Below are 19,514 nucleotides of genomic sequence, written 5' to 3'. Positions count from 1 at the left end.
ATAAAAGTGTCTTTTATCATGTTTTATTTTTACAGGTTAACAGTTAATTTTATTTTTATAAATAATTTTTTTAAAATTTTTCATGTCATTATTTTTCTTAAAATTATCATATTTTATTTACTATGTATCTTGTAATTCATGATAAGATCCAACTCATTATATAAAATATGATAATTTTATAATAATGACTATTTAAATATTATAGTTCTTATGTTCCATAATAACAATAATTCTCAATTGAGATTTATCAAGGCATAACTCTTGTTTATTATTAAGAAAAGGAATTACTAACATACAAGGTCAATAAAAATTCGGAACGGTAAATTAACAGAGATTTAATAAATTTGAAAAGTTAGATACACTTGAAACACACCTAACTTGATAAACTAAATTTGTATCTCATCATCAGTCTCTACAGCTTCTACCTACCCAAGTTTTGCATTATGTTATTCTGTCTATCCGGGACTGTCTTGCTCCGTTCAGTGCAAGTGGCCCTATAGCAGTATAACAACCGTAGAAAAGTGAAGGAAACAAAATTCTTATTAAGGGCAAATGTAAACCCCAGATCTCAAACTATAATTTAGAGTGTACAAGTACTTATAAGTGATGTAACGTGTTGCACTGACTCTTGATCCCATCATCTGAGTTAACCCTCACTAGTTGGGGATGGTTTTTTACGAACAAAAATATTAGCTTTGCTCACGCTATGGCTGTGTTATTAAACATGACAAGAGATGCACAATTGATCGATCGGGTAGAGAACCAAACCAACACCCTAATATAGAAGGATCGATCTTGTTTCATATACATAACTACTAACATGTAAGTCTTAATATCAAACAAAAATGTAATTGAACTCAGGAAATATGAGCCACTGAAATGTAATTATCTGTCTGATGTCTGTAACCACGATTACATTTTCAAACCCCTCGTAACTGTTTGATTAGCATTTACTTGTCAGGGGACTTGCTACTTTCTGTCTCCTCTTTCCTTCCTCTTCCTTTTTCCTTTCTCCATTCTGGGTATATTTCAAACCAAGAGCATAAACATGACATACGTATACATTCATTCAGCCGCTCAATCAACTTATCCAAACGGCATGAGACCAATCTCAGCTCGTGCTAAACCTTCTGGTGACGTTCTAATGTTTGCGAACAATGAAGCTGACATAACATCATAGCACAAAATTGGTGACAACGTGGAAAACTCAAAAACATCAGCTCATCTCCTCTAAAAAAATGCCTGACAAGCTAAGATCATCTCCGCAGTGTATTTGGAGTCTCCATCCTTTCAGGCTCATTTTTTGCCTTTACGAGCAAGGAATCGTTCTCTAGCAGCTTGGATTCTACTTTCACGATCATCAGCAGTACTGGCAACCTCAACATCCTTCTTGGGTAAATCTGGAAGATTCTTCTCAGGTTCCTCCTCAACATGATGAATACCACCACTGCTTCAGATAAAGGAATTAGAGCCATCAATTATAACAGTGCTCCCCTCCCCCCCACCCCCCCAAAAAAAAATACATAAGAAAAAAATGTACTCATCTGCTAAATTTTCCAAATGGTTTAAAATGCCTTGATAGTTACCTTAATTTGTACACATCCAGGGTATTCAGCTTGTTAATAATGGGTATAACCCATCTCATCTCAACAGCACATACATTTCTCATGTATGGCCGTGGCGTTGCAATTAGTTCATGGTACACAACATAGTCTGGGAACTTTCCGAGGTCATCAAGACTCAATACAGATGATGGATGTACCTAGAAGATTCAGGTAATTAATGTATCGACAAACTAGAATTCAGTTGAAATTAAATACTAGCTAGCATCTACAAATTCACATTACATAGACCTTTTTTCACTGTGACATTTCTGTAAGTTCCATCATCAATAAATATGGACTCCAAGGTATAAGTGTACGGATTTAGGGAAAAACTATTTATATTAACAGAAAGTGAAATAAAATTGCTGCAAACGGTGGCATGCAATAGTGAATATAAACTTGTCTTACCTGGACTACTTGACCTTGAAAACCCAGAGTTCGATAACCATTGTGATGCATCTTTCTTTCAGCCAGCTGATTTGCATAGCCCACACATAAAGCCTTCCTCAAATTTCGATAACCTTGTTTGAACTCTTCTCTTTTCCCATTAGCCTTTACATCCGGTGGTCCTATTGTGAGAGTGAAAAAAAGCTACATGTAAAGTGGGGAGGAAACAACATACACAACATGATATATATATATATAGTAGAATACTTCACTCTTCTGTCTAGTTTTTAAACAGACATTCACCGCATTTTGTTTTTAAGTAGACATTCATTTCTTATTTTATTAAATGAATACCATGTTGATTAAAACTTTAAATAAAGCTAAGATTAAAAATTTAAAATATAATTTTTTTATAAGAAAACATTTGATTTAATTATTATATTATTATATATTAACAATGTAAAAAATAAAATTATCATGTCACTCTATTACAAATTGTTATCTCAATCCCTGAGAAGTTTCGGATTCTACCAAGATTTATCTGAAAATGATGACTAAGGTGTTGTTTCATCGGTGAAATGTCATGATAATCAGTATAAGAACAATGTCATCAACATACATTATCGGGTATATACACCCAATAGTTGAATGACTTGAAGCAAAGGTAACCATTTTGTGCTTTATCGTCATTCAATTATCTATCCAATAGTGCATGTTGATAACACTGTTCTTAAAAGTAGAGACCACCATAGCATCTAAAAAATAAAACACCTTTATCAACATTTTTAGACAATCAATCTTTGCATACTCAGGTACTTCTTAAGGTACTTCTTAGCATTAATGTAGAACAATCCAGCAATAAAACTATTATTTCTTAAAATAATTATGCATTGGATACTTTAGAGGAGACTGGGATGATGCATTTCAAACCCATTGACACCTATGGATCCTAATCCTAAACTTCTACCTAATAAGGGGGAGACACTTTAAGATTCTAAGAGATACAAGAGACAGGTTGAAAAACTGAACTACCCCACAGTCAATCATCTTGACATCTCCTCTGCACTAAATGTACTGAGTTAGTTTTTTAATTCTCTAAGTGCAAAGCATCGAAATACAATCATTAGCATTCTAAAGTACATTAAAGGACCCTAAGAAAAGGTTTGTTATATGGACACAATAATCATACTTGAGTTGTGGGATACTCATGCATTTTGCGCAAGCTTGCCTATTGACATAAGATCTACTTCTGCATATTGTGTTTTTATTGATAACAACTTGATCACTTGGAAAGGCAAGAAGTAGAAAGTGGTGGCAAGATCTAATGTAGAAGCAAAGTATAGAGCGAAAGCTTCTACATCTTGTGACCTTAGTTGGCTCAAACATTTGCTTAAAGAACTAAGAATTGGGGAAGTTACACTGATGTCTCTCATTTGTGATAACCAAGTTTCTCTTCATATTGTCTCTTTTCCAGTATTTCACAAGAGGACCAAACATATCAAGATGGATTGTCACTTCATCTGAGAAAAGACTTTATCTGGTGACATTACCACTCAGTCTGTTAATTGTAATGATCAAGCTTGGTGCATATGATTTGTATGCTCTAGTTTGAGGGGTAGTGCTAGATACATTTTGTATGTGGGCTTGGGCCCTTCCCTTTGTAATAATTTATATGCATATATGTTCTTCAGTTGTTCTAATCAAGAAACAAGAGGGTTATATCACCTAAATGTATTTTGTCTACAGAATGACAATAAAACACAAAATGGTCAACTTCACTCTGGGTCAAAACAAACTTTAAGACTATTGCATTGAATCTACCAAACCATGCTATGGTAGACTGCTTAAGATCATATAAAAATTTGGGGATACAACATACCAAGTCGGAAGACTCGGCTTTTAATCAACCAAGGTGGTTGCTCCATATAAATTTCCTCAAGCAAGCCTCTAAGAGATCTTGTTCCATATTTTTCCTTGTGTTCTTATTGTTATGTTCTAGTTTTAGTTTCACTCTTAGATGCAAACTTTCACACTTATATAATCCTTGTGGATTAGATTCGTGTTCACTGATGAACTTCTACGAGTTTCATGATGTTTGTCTTTAAATTTTAAAAAGTTAAGTTTCTCCTTTTAATCAAGCAAAAACATAAATAGACACTTGTCAAGACTAGATGTAACTCCTTTTGAGTGAACAAATATAAAAACGAGTTTTGTTATGATCTTCTAGTATGCTTGTAGATTGGCTCTTAAATATGTATAAGTTTTGTGAAAATTGGTTTATCAAAAGTTTTTCAAAATGTATAGATGCTCCTATTAGACCATCTACCAGCCATTAACTGTTTTCCAAGCATTTGCAAAAAAAAAAAAAAAAAAGAAGTTTATTCGACCCCCTTCTAGAGTTAACTTGTTTTCACAATAAAAATAATTAATTCAATTTATTTTGTTGAATTTTCAAAACAATGCTACCAATGTACTAAATTTCTCTAGTGACTTCTAAAATTCTCTTCTCGTTGTTTATTAATAAAAAGCACATATTCAAAATATTAATTAAGAGTACACAAGGAAAACAACATTTAATGCTTCAAAGGAACTATAAAATATCTTATAAAAATTACTACCAATTTCTTCTAAATCATACTTTAGATTAATGACCAAAGGAAGTACTTTATATATATTACAATGTTCCCTTAAATACAGTTCATATTTTATTTCAAATAATTTTTTAATTAGTATTTATTTATAATTTTAATTTTGCATTATTGTGTAAAAGATGAGTATTTTAGAATTTGAAAAAAAAATAAGTTCCCTATATTTTTAATACAAAAAATATTAATAAAAACACAATAAGTTATTTTTTATGAGAACATTGTTTTAATAAAAAAATAATAAATATTTATAAAATATATGAAAAACTAGTTTGTAAAATAAGGTTTGCATCTACTAGATATACTATAATAATTTAATCATATCTCTAATTGATATGAGATCTCCAACACACTTTCTCACGCCTAGGACCGAACATCTCAAGCATGACACTAGATACTTGTAGGGGGTTCAATAGTAGGTGACATGATAGGCCCAACAAACATCATTAGGATAAACTCTAATATCATCTTAGAAAGTGAAAAAAAGAGGGTTATTAAGCTTTCATACCATCTTAAAAAGTGAGTGTTAAGTCTAACTCAAACTCACAAAACCGGCTTGTAAGATGAAATTTGTAGCTACTATATACTATACTTTGGTCATATCTAAAGTCAATATGGAGTCTCTCATAGTTACTTTGTTACAAACATGAGAAAGATACGTGCTTATTTAAAAACTAAATGAGGTGTTAGTGTTATTTAAGAAAACCTCAAAGAAAGTGAAGTAATTTCTTCTTTAAATTATAATACAAGTCTATGACAAAGAAAAAACAAAGTTGTTTTAACGCTAATAATGCTTTTATAATCAAATGCGACCAGTGTGATAGTATTAGTGGTACATACAATTGGATAGTACTGCAAATGTATTGTTATGCAACTGAAAAATCCCACCATGTAAATTGAATGCTTAGCAAGTCTTCCAAAAACGCAAGTTTTAACCCCAAAATGACTAGGGAAGTAAATTAACCATCATAACCATGATAGTTTAATAGTATCGTGAATCAGAGAGTTTATATTTTGAATCATAAATCGTTTTGTATCATGAATCGCAAGATTCATAAACATTTAAAAAATATAACATATAAGACATATAAACTTTAAAAAAAATATAATTAATAATCACAACCACATTCAAAAAGAGTGGTCGAATCATTGGGCAGATTAGGTTAATTATAATGGTTGGATTGGGTCATATGACCGATGATATGATTCCAAATCGAACTAACAATAGAATTAGGAATTTAGAGTTACGGAATGGAATCAATTAAAAATAGTAACAATGAAAACTTGGATAGAGGGAGGCACCACAAACAAGGTTTGATAAGCCTAAAGATAATCGTCAAAAGAAAGGGTGAATTCTTGATAAGATCGCAAGATGCAGAGAAGAACCCTAGCAGAGATATATTTTCTCTGTTAAATTGCCAAAACATTCCTAATATCATGGTTCAATTCATTCAAAAACCTAGCCATGGTTGCTTCGTTTTCTTCATTCATTCCAGCTCTAATCATGGTCACCTCCATCTCTTTAAAGTACTCTTCTACACTTCTATTCCCTTGAGTCATTCTTTGAAATTTGAGTTGCAACTCCCTATGGTAGCTTGTTGGAATATATCAATATATCTCTTTCTCAGTTGTTGCCAACTTCATCTTTTGCTCCTCATTATACTCATTGCAAGCAAACACATGTTCTACTTTAATCTCCCACTCCAAGTAAGCTTCAGGATCACTCTTCCCTTTCCACTATTTGTGAAACATGAGTGTGGAGTGTAAACACGTGAGAAAGTAGTGTGAGGCCTAAACTTATTGTTTTACTTGAGCATGATAGGGGAAATACCAAATTCTTAGTGGACTTTCACAAATACAAATGCAAGCCTTAATACAACATTTGGAGAGACTAATGAAACAACAAGGTGATGGACTCCATGAGAGATTGGAGTAGACACAACAAGAAAATCATGAAAATAGAGGGGAAGATAGGAGGAGGAGAAGAGAGAATGAGGGAGAACTGAGATTTGATGGGATAAGATTAAATATTCCTACATTCAAAAAGGAGGAGTGATCCTAGAGCTTACTTGGGGTGGGAGATTAAAGTAGAACATGTGTTTGCCTGCAATGAGTATAATGAGGAGCAAAAGATGAAGTTGGCAGTAACTGAATTTTCAGTTTATGCCTTAACTTGGTGGAATAAATACCAAAGGGAGAGAATTAGATATGAGGAACCCATGGTGGACTCTTGGACTAAAATGAAAAGGATTATGAGAAAGAGATATATTCCAGCAAGCTACCATAGGGAGTTGCAACTCAAATTTCAAAGAATGACTCAAGGGAATAGAAGTGTGGAAGAGTACTTTAAAGAGATGGAGGTGACCATGATTAGAGCTGGAATGAATGAAGAAAACGAAGCAACCATGGCTAGGTTTTTGAATGAATTGAACCATGATATTGGGAATGTTTTGGCAATTTAACATAGAAAATATATCTCTGCTAGGGTTCTTCTCTGCAACTTGCGATCTTATCAAGAATTCACTCATTCTTGTGGCAATCATCCTTTAGGCTTATCAAACCTTGTTTGTGGCGCCTCCCTCTATCCAGGTTTTCATTGTTACTGTTTCTAATTGATTCCATTCTGTAACCCTAAATTCCTAATTCTACTGTTAGTACTATTTGGAATAAAAAAAATATATATATTTGGGTTGATAATGTTTGGCCCAACGAAAATAAGAAAGAAAGAGAAAACATTAGAGTTGTCTTCTCTGATGTGCACAACTGCCTCTTCATTTTCCATCCATGGGCATTGTTGTTGTTGCAGCTGCCTCTTCATTTTTGCATAGGCACGCTTACCATTCATGGAAATCGAAGTAAGGAAGAGCAAAGTTGGTGTGCACCTCCCACGCCGCTTGCTCCTACCGAATCTCCCGTTGTCTTGCTCTTGCATTTCGCTCTCACAATTCACTTCGCCGTCGTTCGCTCTCACAATTCACTTCGCCGTCGTTCGCTCTCACGGTTCATTTTGTCGTCATTCTTCGTGTCATTGTGTTTGGGCCATTGAAGGAGAAGAGGGAAATCATTGTTGGAGGAAAAGCAAGTTTGTGGTTGAAAAAAAATAAAGTTAGGGTTCTTACCAAACCCAAATGCATTGCACGATTCAAGGCATAATAAAAAAGAGATTCGCATTTCTGCGATTTTTTGAACGATTCGCACTTGTATAGTGCGACACGGGAGTAAAAACGATTGTTTACACAATTCGTACCGCGAGAGAGCAGAATCATATCGTTTCGTATGATTCTTATCATGTATCACAAAGATACTTACTACCATGGTGTCCCACCAAAGTCCCACCACAACAAAATCTTACAAATTACTTTTCATGAATATTATCAAGCATTTTGAGTCAACATAGATGAAAATACCTTCTCATATTTAAGAATATGTTACATTATCCTCTAAAATTAGTTTCCCTATTTCCTCTTTCATGTCTTAGGATAAATTATCATATTTCTTTACCCTATCATGATTAGTTGAACTAATTGGCTAGGATTATGATTAGTAATAAGGGTTAATAAATAAAGACAAGCCCTAGCACAACAATAAAGTTGTGTCTTGGTGACCACTTGGTCATGGATTCGAATTTTAAAACAGCTTCCGCACATTTGCTGCATACAATGACCCTCTCCAATACCTTTACACAAGGAGGAACCTTCTGACATTGGGTTAAATAGTTTGTTAGTTAAAAGGCTTAAACTCTAGGTTTTATGAATATATCAAAGATATTAATACATTGTAATACATCTCTGTTAATAACAATTTAGTGTTTCCTTTTCTTTTATCTCTTTTCTTCACTCAATATTTAAGACTGTTATTTCAGCATTCTAAAAGTAACAATTAATCCTATACAATTTAGAAACAAGCTCATATCGACAAAATAAGGATGAAGGGGAGGCAAAAGAAAAGAGCAATTAAAAGGATTAAAGAGGATATGAATGTGCTAAATTTCAAATGTGGTTCATTTTGCAAGTGACATTATTGTATCTGAAAGTATATTATTATTCACTTCAACAGGTAAATTCTTCAAGAATGTGGAATACTAACCCTTTGATATTTTCTGCATTATCTGGGATAGCTGCTTACGGACATCTTTGACAAACAACATCCCTCGCACCTTCAATCAGTTAATTCCAGAATAATCTCATATACTATGCATTAAAAAAATACAAAAGATCCACATGTAGCTATCACTTAATATTTTAGAATGGCTCTATTGAAGACTAAAAATTTTAGATAACTATCACAGGAAGAAAAATGCAAAGATGCAGTATCATCAAGAAATAAGTTGATTCCAGAATCATCACATATATTATGCATTAAACAAATACAAAAGATCCACATGTAGTTGTCACTTTATATTTTAGAATGGCTCTCCAATTATGACTAGAAATTTTAGATAATTGTGACGGAAATAAAAATGCAAACAAGCATAATCATCAAGAAATAGCAGAAGATTCTATATCAATGACTCATAAGCATTTTTCTTTAAAGGATACAATATCTGAATCAAATTTGTGAAGAGTGAAGACCAATATTCCACGAGGATATTACTAGGCTTCGAACTAAACATTTTAACAACTTAAATGCAAAAGCTCAGTCCCAAATTTATGCTATTCTTGACATTACTAGAACGCATATAGGTACCTGCAAGCCATTATCTTTGCACCATCCAATGTCAAAATCAGTTTGATCCCAGCATTGGTATATATGTAGCAATTGAATATGATCACCCAATCCAGAACCATCAACAAGGTCCGATATTGAGTGTTTCCTCTTTTTCTCAGTCTTTCTGCACATTAAAGGAATGTTATTACTGCTCAGTTACAGTCCTTGTTAATGTTTAAATGTATAAGCCTAGAGAAAACCAAGATACAAACCATCCTATGTCCCTATTTTTTTCATTTGTTTTGTAGACTGGTGTTAGTAATATTCACAAGTATGGAAATTTTAAAATATTTTATAAGAATGACATTAATTGAAAAACGGTGTCTTTTTCAGTATGATTGAAAACGTCAGGATGCAAGGATCCTCCTCTGTCTCAGCGTGTGTGTGTGTGTGTATACATACACATACATAAACTTCAGAGTTCAGACTATTCCACCTCTGCACAGGTAGCAATGTAGTCTCAGCTGATAACATGGCAGCAACAGTCAAAGCCTCAGATAAGCAACCGTAATGGTTTGCCTCCATTAAAGTTCTTGATAAGGATGGTTCTAATGGAAGCTCTGCAAAGAATCAAGAAACAACTCAGCGAATCAAGAGAAGGACTCTTCCATATACATCTGGTTAGGAAAATAAATGGGCAAGAATAAATTTTATGCTCAACACTAAGCACCACTTTCATTGTCCAATCTAGCAGAAAGAATCTTCTACCAAAAAAAATTGAAAAAAAATATGGTAAAGTAGTGAAGGCCCTTAACAAAATGTTGATCAAGACAACAATATAACATGTGTTATTTCTGCATACAGATTTAAAATTCAACATTAAAATGTAAAGAAAAAATCAAGTACCAGCCATTTTCTGTCCAAAACTTGTAATTGCACCATTTTCATCTATAGCATCAATTAGATATAACTGCTTCAAGGCATCTTGTAAGGACTCAACTGCAGAAAACCCAATTATCCAATCATTTAAGTAAACTTGAGTCAAACTCATTAACTTAATAGTTGCTAGATGACAAAAAAAGATTCTCAGGATTATCGATGAGAATCAAGCTAGTTACTCAATGCTGCAAGGAGACAAAGTGTCAGTAGATAGATAGTATGTTACATGATGGAGGATCCAGAAAGTCAAATTTTAGAATGTCAATATCTGGGAGGTCCAATGACTTCAAGTAAAGAACACAGCCGGCGAGGGATGATCTCTGAATTTCTGGAACTGTAACATCCAAAAACTCATCATTGTAAATACGGGAGGGATATAGTCGATAGCATTTCCCAGGACATGTTCGTCCAGCTCGGCCTGCACGCTGGTTAGCTTGCACTCTGCACAGTCAGGAATTATTTGAAATCATCTTAAAGATAATGAATTGGGTATTTAAGATTTTATGAAACCACAAAGAGATACCAAACTATTAACTGCATACTTGCTAATTTGAACAACATCAAGAGAATACATGCCACTTGACGGATTGTACTGCCTTTGCTTCACATACCCAGAGTCAATAACATACCTAAAATTCATAAAATTTAAAACTGTGAGAAGACAAGTTTATGTGCTTGATGTAAGGAGAAAATGACTGAAAAAACACTCCAAATCACAATACGGGTGAATTCAAATGACAAGGTTTGTTGTTTGACTTGTGTCAATGTTTGCATCTCATAGAGACTAAAGCAAATCATGTCAATGTGTCAATGAACTTCATTACCTATTCATTAAACATATTACGGATTTCTTATCTAGTTAAGATTGAAATAAGTAGGCTACAGAATGAAAAAAAAATGTATTATAATAAGTAATAATAACAATTAGCAACAACAAGAACAATACACAACAATTTATCTTTGTGATGATGTATAACTAGACATCTGGAAATGCTAGAGTAAAGTTGCAATCCCAAAATGACAATATTTAATCAAGTATTGTTGTCCTTACACTACACCATCAACAGTCAAGGAAGTTTCAGCAATATTTGTTGCAACAATAATTCGTCTACAATTTGGAGGGGGAGGACTAAATACACGCACCTGTACAATTATAAAAGACATGTATGAGTTTCAACAACAACAATAATAACAATAGCCTTATCCCAATAGGTGAAGTTGGCTACACTCATGATTATCAAATGCCCCAAAAAGAATTACAATGCCTCAAACTTGATTTTCTGGGACAAAATATCTTAAACATCAATTGTTGTATATAAGGTTTTCCCAAAAAGAAAAGAAACAATTATATGAGTGTTAATTGTAAGCAAAGAAATATGATTTGGCATTTGTTAAGAAGCAAACAAGGTAAGCAACAAGTTAAACGAGGAAAGAACTAAGATAAATCTTACAATTTGAGTTAGAGGCTAATTGAATCGCACAAAACTAGTTGTAGGATTGAACATCTACGGATAATTCAATAATGACTCAATAGCAGATGGACTAATAAGCCCAACAATAATCATTAGAATAAACTCTGATATCATCTTAAAATTTCAATAAAGACTTAATTCAACCTCACAAAACCGGCTAGTAAGATGTGAAATTGTCTCCCATTTATATACTATATTTTTATCATATCTCTAATCAATGAAGGTCTCCAACAATAAATACTCTCAAGGCAATTTCACACTTAAGCCAGCAACATTCTTTAAATGCAAATCAGTCAAGTTTGACATTGACAAAACTAAAAAGAAAACTGACAACTATGTATAGGAATGAAATTGTAACTCCTTTCCAAATATTCTCACAATTACTGCAGCTTTTATCTGAAGTATCAGTCATGCCTCATGGCATCAATTTATAGAAATTTGATTGTATTTGGAATTTAGAGTGAGTAACTCATGCCAAGCAGATTTATTAAACAAAAATTACTTACCTGCAATTCAGGGGGCAAAGAACCATGTAGGGGAAGTATTATAGCATCCATGCAGGAACCTTCCTCAAGAGCACGAACCTTATCTTCTAACTTAGATACCAACTTCTCTATGTCATCCTACACGAAGATCAGTGAAATATTTTCAATTATTGCATAATACCAGAAACTATAGGGTGTAGGATACAGGTTAATTCTTGAAAACAAATGCTTACAACACAAATGGAATCTCTCAGCAACATTCAAAAAATAAAAGGAATTATTTTCCCTAAATAAGTTCGAATAAAAAAATTTAATCCTAAATATGCACTAAGATTTACATTCTGGAAAAGAAAAGTATAGAGTAAATACCACATAACAAAAATGTTTACCTGTCCAGTCATGAATATTAAAATATCCCCTTCAGGTTGGTGAATATGTATATCTGCAAAACCAATATTACAACATTTCCTGAATTTCTACTTACAAATTACAAGTCATTCAATCAGAAGGGAGCAGAGGAAGTGCTGGTGACTATTTACATCAACATGAACATAAATTACACAATTGAGGTTTAAAATGCATCCACCCTCCTTATCAACTTATGTTCTTGCATTCAACGACCTTAACAAGACCATTCTTTTAAAAACCAATACAAGTGTCAACAAATGTTACCTTAACGATGGCAAATAGGCATGCTCCATAAAAGCTTTTATCAATGAGCAATAAGCAAAGCAAACATTTAACACTTTGACAGAATGTTTTACTGACTACATGATGTTATGGCAAATTTATTCACACGCACAAGCAGGCATTTAAATTGATATGCAAACAAGGTAAAAATTTCATGTCGCACCAAGAGCTGTTTTCAGCGAAGACTCGAGATAGCTCGAGGGGCGCTCACTGCTATAAAGAACCTCAACTGGATACAACTTTCCCGGGATGTTCAATACCGGACAATCAGCAAAGAACTTGGATACTTTATCGCCATCAAGAGTCGCAGACGTAATCAAAACTTTGAGATCAGAGGAACGAACTTTAACCAAGCGTTTCATTAGACCCATCAATATATCCCTGACAATAAGCACACCAATCACCAAAAATTGCATACACAACAAATATAAACCTAACACGGGAGAACATCACACAGTAACCAATCTTACGTGTTTAAACTCCGTTCATGCGCCTCATCCAATATGATAACAGAATACTCACGCAACTCAGGATTTGCCAGACTTTCACGTAGCAGGACTCCATCAGTAAGATACCTTAATTATATCAAATCAATGACAATCAGAAACCAATTGAAAATAAAACCAAGTCAAGCCAATAGAGTAATACAAAATGAGAAGGCGGCTACTTTATGCGCGTGTCGTGAGAAATTCTATCCTCGAATCGAATGGCGTAACCTACTTCCTCGCCGAGCTGAACGCCGAGCTCTTGTGCGACTCGTCTGCGGAAGTAAACGACGACGTATTGGTGAGAAACGGAAACACATTGGAGAAGAGTCGACGCATTTAGTTGGAAACTGAAGAGGTGTTACCTGGCGACGGAGACGGCGGCAACTCGACGTGGCTGAGTGACGGCGATTTTGCCGTAGCCGCGGCGGTGAAGCATCTGAGAGAGTTGAGTGCTCTTGCCGGACCCGGTCTCCCCGATGACAACCACAACGGGGTTCCGCTCAACGGTTTGGATGATCTTTTCTTCATGTTGGACTATGGGAAGAGAAACCATCCTATTCCTCCCTGAAACCAAGTAGAGCGCTTTGTTCTGCTCCTCAATCAAATTAAGAAGCGCTTTCAATCAAATTTCAGTCATAATTAAATTCCTTCCTTCAAATTTTACAATATATATTTTTTTAATTATAAATATTACTCTATATCCTCAAATGTTTTATATTCATACATTTTTTATTATTATTTTAATGTGTGTTTAAAATATTACCATAATAAATAAATATATTGGACTCTGTTAGAATATTTTTCCCTTTTTATATAAACAAATAATCTTAATTTAAATTTTAAGTTTTTATTTATTTAATACAAAGATTATTTTATTTATTTATTATTTATTTTAGTCTTAATTTAAATTTTCAGTATAGATATTTATATTTTTAACTACTTTAAGTATTTATGTTTTTCAATAAACACATATATTTTAATATTTGTAATTGATTTAGTTATTTGATTTTTATTTAACAATGTAGATATTTTAGTATTTTTAATTATTTAATTTAAAAATTATAATTAATAATATTTTCTTTATTTTTTATAAAAGAAATTGAAAATGATTATTAAATATTATTAATTTAAATTAATAACGTACAATTGTAATTAATTTAAATATTTTAGGTTAGAAATGAAATTTTTTAAGGAATAACAAATTTAATTTGCAATTGTATCAATTAACTAAATTTTGTTCTATCATAATAATATCAATAGACTAAGTAATTATATTGAAATATGTTGGGTTTAGGCTCACTTCCTATGTGGAAGCCCAGCCCACAGTGAAATTAGGTTAGGTACCTTTTGCTTTTCATTCTTTCAATGGATGAGTGAGTGCAGTCAAGGTGCAAGAGAAAGAGTAGAGAGAGCCATCCAGAAACTCTTGGATAGAGCCAACAGTGTGCCTTCCATAGAGAGTGATATAGAGAGTGATAGTGAAGCAGAGAAAAGGAGAAAGTTTCGTCAGAAACTTCCGACCACCGCCGCCGATTTGTTCACCGTTGGATCTGGCTGAAACTTTGTCAGCAGGTTCATACTGTGTGTAACTTCAATCTGACCGTTCGGATCTTGCAGAAGGTGTTTGAGCAGAGAGAAATTCATCTCACACTGCACCAGCATTTTTCAGCATTTCTTTTGAGAACGGGAATTTTCAAATTGCTGCTGCGGTTTCGTCCACCGTTGGATCGGGCTGAAATTGTGTCAGCAGGTTCATACCTCGTGGTTCTTCAGTTTGACCGTTCGGATTGTTCAAAAGTCACTGGAACAGTGACATATACGCCGTGTACGGTAACTGCAGTTTGTGAATTTTTCAGGTTCCTTGTTCTCTGTTTTCATCTCTGTTGTATTGGTATTTGGCTGGTCATTGAGCACAATTTGTGCTGTGATTTGAGTCTCTTGTAACCATATTTTTTATCATAGTGGAACCTTGATTGACTGGCTTGTGCCCGTGGTTTTTACTTCTCACATTGAGAAGGTTTTCCACGTTAAAATTCTTGTGTCTTCTTGAAGTGTGTTTTGTGTTGCTGCCATTATTTTCTATTGCTCCTCACAGATTCTTGCAAGTTGGGGAAATTGAGCTCCTTGGTTGGGGCTATTTGACTGCTTGAATGATGGAGGCAAATACAAATAAGATGGTCTGTTTGAACGGCACTAACTATCACTTATGGAAGGGAAAAATGAAGGATCTGCTATTTGTGAAGAAATTGCATCTTCCTGTGTTTGCTACTGAAAAGCCAAAAGACAAGACTGATGAGGATTGGAAGTTTGAGCATCAGCAGGTTTATTCGTCAGTATGTTGAAGACAATGTTTATAATCACATTGCTAATGAGGAAGATGAAAAATCCTTGTGGAAGAAGATTGAGATTTTGTATGCCTCTAGTACAGGGAACAATAAATTATACTTGTTTTGATGAATTTGAGGTACAAGGAGAGCACTTCTATTTCAGATCACTTAAATGATTTTCAGGGACTCCGAGATCAATTGGCAGGAATGGGCATCAAGTTTGATGACGAAGTTTTGGGACTATGGCTACTGAATACTCTACCAAACTCTTGGGAAACATTTCGGGTTTCAATTACAAACTCATCCCCGGATGGTGTTGTCTCCTTGGAAAGTGTCAAGGGTAGTGTTCTTAATGAGGAGATGAGAAGGAAGGCACATGGTACTTCATCTCATTCCGAAGTACTTGTCACTGAAAATAGGGGGAGAAGCCAGAGAAAGGAACTGAAAGGGAGTAGATAGAACAGCAGAAGTAAATCCAAGTCCAGATACAAGAATGTGGAGTGTCATTATTGTCACAAAACAAGGCACATTCAGAGAAACTGTTTTATATGGAAAATGGAGAACAAGGATAAGAAAGGGAAGCAGAAGGAGAAACATCATGACAATGATGATCGTGTTACTACTGCTATTTCTGATGATGATCTTATTATTCTCTGTGACCATGATTCAGTTATTCTTGTATCAGATGAGAGCATGAGGATAATTGACAGTGGTGTTACATTGCATGCTACACTAAGGAAGGAGTTCTTCACATCTTACACTTCTGGTGATTTTGGAGTGTTGAAGATGGGTAATGATGGTGTGTCTAAGGTAATTGGTATTGGTGATGTTTGCTTGCAAACCAATATGGGAATGCAGTTATTGCTTAGAGGAGTCAAACATGCTCCAGATGTCCGCTTTAATTTGCTTTCTGTGCAGATGCTTGATGATAGTGGTTTTGAAAATCACTTTGGTTCAGGAAAGTGGAAACTCTCCAGAGGTAATCTCATCGTGGCCAAAGGGGAGAGAATCAGTAAACTGTATTGGACAAAAGCATTGGTTGCTAAAGACAGTGTGAACGCCATGGATATGGACGCTTCTTTGTGGCACCGAAGGCTTAGTCATATCAGTGAGAAGGGGCTGAATTGTTTAGCTAAAAAGGATGTGCTTCCGGGATTGAAGAGTGCAGAGTTGGAGAAATGCTCTCATTGCATGGCTGGTAAGCAGACCAGAGTATCCTTCAAGAAGCATCCTCCCACAAAGAAGTCAGAGTTGCTTGAACTGGTGCATTCTGATGTTTGTGACCCATTGAAGGTAAAGTCATTTACTGGTGCACTTTATTTTGTTACCTTTATTGATGATTGTTCCAGGAAGCTTTGGGTTTATGCTTTGAAGACAAAGGACCAAGTTCTAGAGAAATTCAAAGAATTTCATGTTTTGGTCGAGAGACAGTCAGGCAAGAAGCTGAAATGCATTCGTACTGACAATGGTGGTGAGTATTGTGGACCGTTTGATGCTTATTGCAAGCAACACGGTATCAGACATGAAAAGACTCCTCCTAAAACTCCTCAGTTGAATGGCTTAGCAGAAAGGATGAACAAGACACTAATAGAAAGAGTCAGGTGTATGCTTTCTGAAGCAAAGTTGCCTAAGCACTTTTGGGGTGAGGCATTGTACACTGCAGTGCATGTTATTAATTTGAATGCTGAGGTGCCAGACAAGGTTTGGTTTGGCAAGAATGTCAAGTATGATCATTTGCGAGTCTTCGGTTGTAAAGCATATGTGCATGTTCCTAAGGATGAGAGATCCAAGTTGGACGCGAAGACAAGGCAGTGCATCTTCATTGGTTATGGTCAGGATGAATTTGGCTACAAGTTCTTTGATCCGGTTGAAAAGAAGGCAGTGAGAAGCCGTGATGTGAAGTTCATGGAAGATCAAACCATTGAAGATATTGATAAGACAGAGAAGACAACATCTGAGACAAATAATAGATTGTCTAATGTCGATCCAGTTCTGAGTGATGAACAACATGATGATGTTGATGATCAACAACTTGGAGATGTTTTTGATGTTCCTATTGATGACACTGAAGAGGAACATGGGATGTCACAAGACGAGGATCTTGGTGATGCTCCTGAACCACCTCAAGTTCAAATTCGGAGGTCTAATAGGCAGAGGGAACCATCTACTAGGTATCCTTCTGATGACTATGTTACCTTGACGGATGAAGGAGAACCAGAGTGCTATCTTGAAGCCATGGAGAGTGAAGAAAAGGAAAAGTGGCTGGATGCAATGCAAGATGAAATAAAGTCCTTGCATGATAATCACACTTTTGACTTGGTGAAATTGCCAAAAGACAAGAAGGCTCTGGAAAACAGGTGGATTTACAGGGTAAAGCAAGAAAGCAATTCCACATCTCCAAGGTATAAAGCCAGATTGGTGGTGAAAGGTTTTAGACAGAGAAAAGGCATTGATTTCAATGAGATTTTTTCTCCTGTGGTGAAGATGTCATCCATTAGAATTGTGCTGAGTTTGGCTGCTACTCTTGATTTAGAGGTAGAGCAAATGGATGTTAAAACTGCTTTCCTTCATGGTGATTTGGAGGAAGAGATTTACATGAAGCAACCTGATGGTTTTCTTGTTGAAGGCAAGGAAGATCATGTGTGTAGGCTGAGAAAAAGTCTATATGGCTTGAAGCAAGCTCCTCGTCAATGGTACAAGAAGTTTGAGTCTGTTATGTGTGAGCAAGGCTACAAGAAGACTACTTTTGATCATTGTGTGTTTGTTAAAAAATTTGCTAATGATGATTTCATTATCCTGTTGTTGTATGTTGATGACATTCTTATTGTTGGGAAAGATATTTCCATGATCAACAGGTTGAAGAAGCAATTGAGTGAGTCATTTGCTATGAAAGACATGGGAGCTGCTAAGCAAATTCTTGGTATAAGAATCATGCGTGATAGGCAAGAGAAGAAGCTTTGGTTGTCACAGGAGAACTATGTTAAAAGAGTGCTACAGAGGTTCCAGATGGAAAATGCTAAGGCGGTAAGCACTCCTCTTGCTACCCATTTTAAATTGAGTACAAAACAAAGTCCTTCTGATGAATCTGAAAAGTCAGATATGCAACAGGTTCCTTATGCATCCGCTGTGGGTAGCTTGATGTATGCAATGGTGTGTACAAGACCAGATATTGCACATGTTGTTGGTACAGTCAGTAGATTTATGTCTAATCTAGGTAGAGAGCATTGGAATGCTGTGAAATGGATTTTAAGGTATCTTCATGGTACGACTTGTTTGAGGCTTTGTTTTGGAGGTGATAAGCCTACCCTTGTGGGCTACACTGATTCTGATATGGGTGGAGACATAGACTCTAGAAGGTCTACCTCAGGCTACGTGATTAAATTTGCAGGTGGAGCTGTGGCATGGCAATCCAGATTACAGAAGTGTGTTGCATTGTCCACTACTGAGGCAGAGTTCATTGCCATTACAGAAGCATGCAAGGAGTTGTTGTGGGTGAAGAAACTCCTGCAAGAGCTTAGTTTTGTTCAAGACAAGTACTTGCTATTTTGTGATAGTCAGAGTGCAATTTATCTTGGTAAGAATTCAACTTTCCATTATAGGTCCAAGCATATTGATGTGAGGTATCATTGGATACGCGATGCTTTGGAAGCTGGGTTACTGGAGTTGGCAAAAGTTCATACAGATGATAATTGTGCTGATATGATGACAAAGTCACTACCGAGGAGCAAGTCTGAAACTTGTTGCAAGATTGCCGGTTTGGCAATCATCTCCACATAGTTGTGAGGGGGAGATTTGTTGGGTTTGGGCTCACTTCCTATGTGGAAGCCCAG

The 19,514-nt window shown here is 35.1% G+C and overlaps 1 protein-coding gene across 1 annotated transcript; it reads right to left on the bottom strand.

Moving 5' to 3' along the window:
• Positions 1-755: 755 nt before the first annotated feature.
• Positions 756-14,028, bottom strand: LOC137811572 (probable pre-mRNA-splicing factor ATP-dependent RNA helicase DEAH4). The gene is made up of 16 exons (XM_068613362.1): positions 13,720-14,028; positions 13,537-13,629; positions 13,340-13,444; positions 13,033-13,250; positions 12,569-12,621; positions 12,201-12,317; positions 11,274-11,365; positions 10,765-10,851; positions 10,449-10,663; positions 10,190-10,282; positions 9,780-9,903; positions 9,323-9,467; positions 8,723-8,792; positions 2,013-2,173; positions 1,587-1,762; positions 756-1,447 (listed from the first exon to the last, which is right to left on the bottom strand). The coding sequence occupies exons 1-16, from the start codon at positions 13,908-13,910 to the stop codon at positions 1,297-1,299; spliced, it is 2,091 nt and encodes a 696-aa protein (XP_068469463.1). The 5' UTR covers positions 13,911-14,028; the 3' UTR covers positions 756-1,296.
• Positions 14,029-19,514: the final 5,486 nt, after the last annotated feature.

This window comes from Phaseolus vulgaris, chromosome 2, assembly GCF_000499845.2.
Source record: "Phaseolus vulgaris cultivar G19833 chromosome 2, P. vulgaris v2.0, whole genome shotgun sequence".
Classification (NCBI taxonomy): Eukaryota; Viridiplantae; Streptophyta; class Magnoliopsida; order Fabales; family Fabaceae; genus Phaseolus; species Phaseolus vulgaris.
The sequence above is the reverse complement of the archived record's forward strand: the minus strand, read 5'-3'. Positions and strand labels throughout refer to the sequence as shown.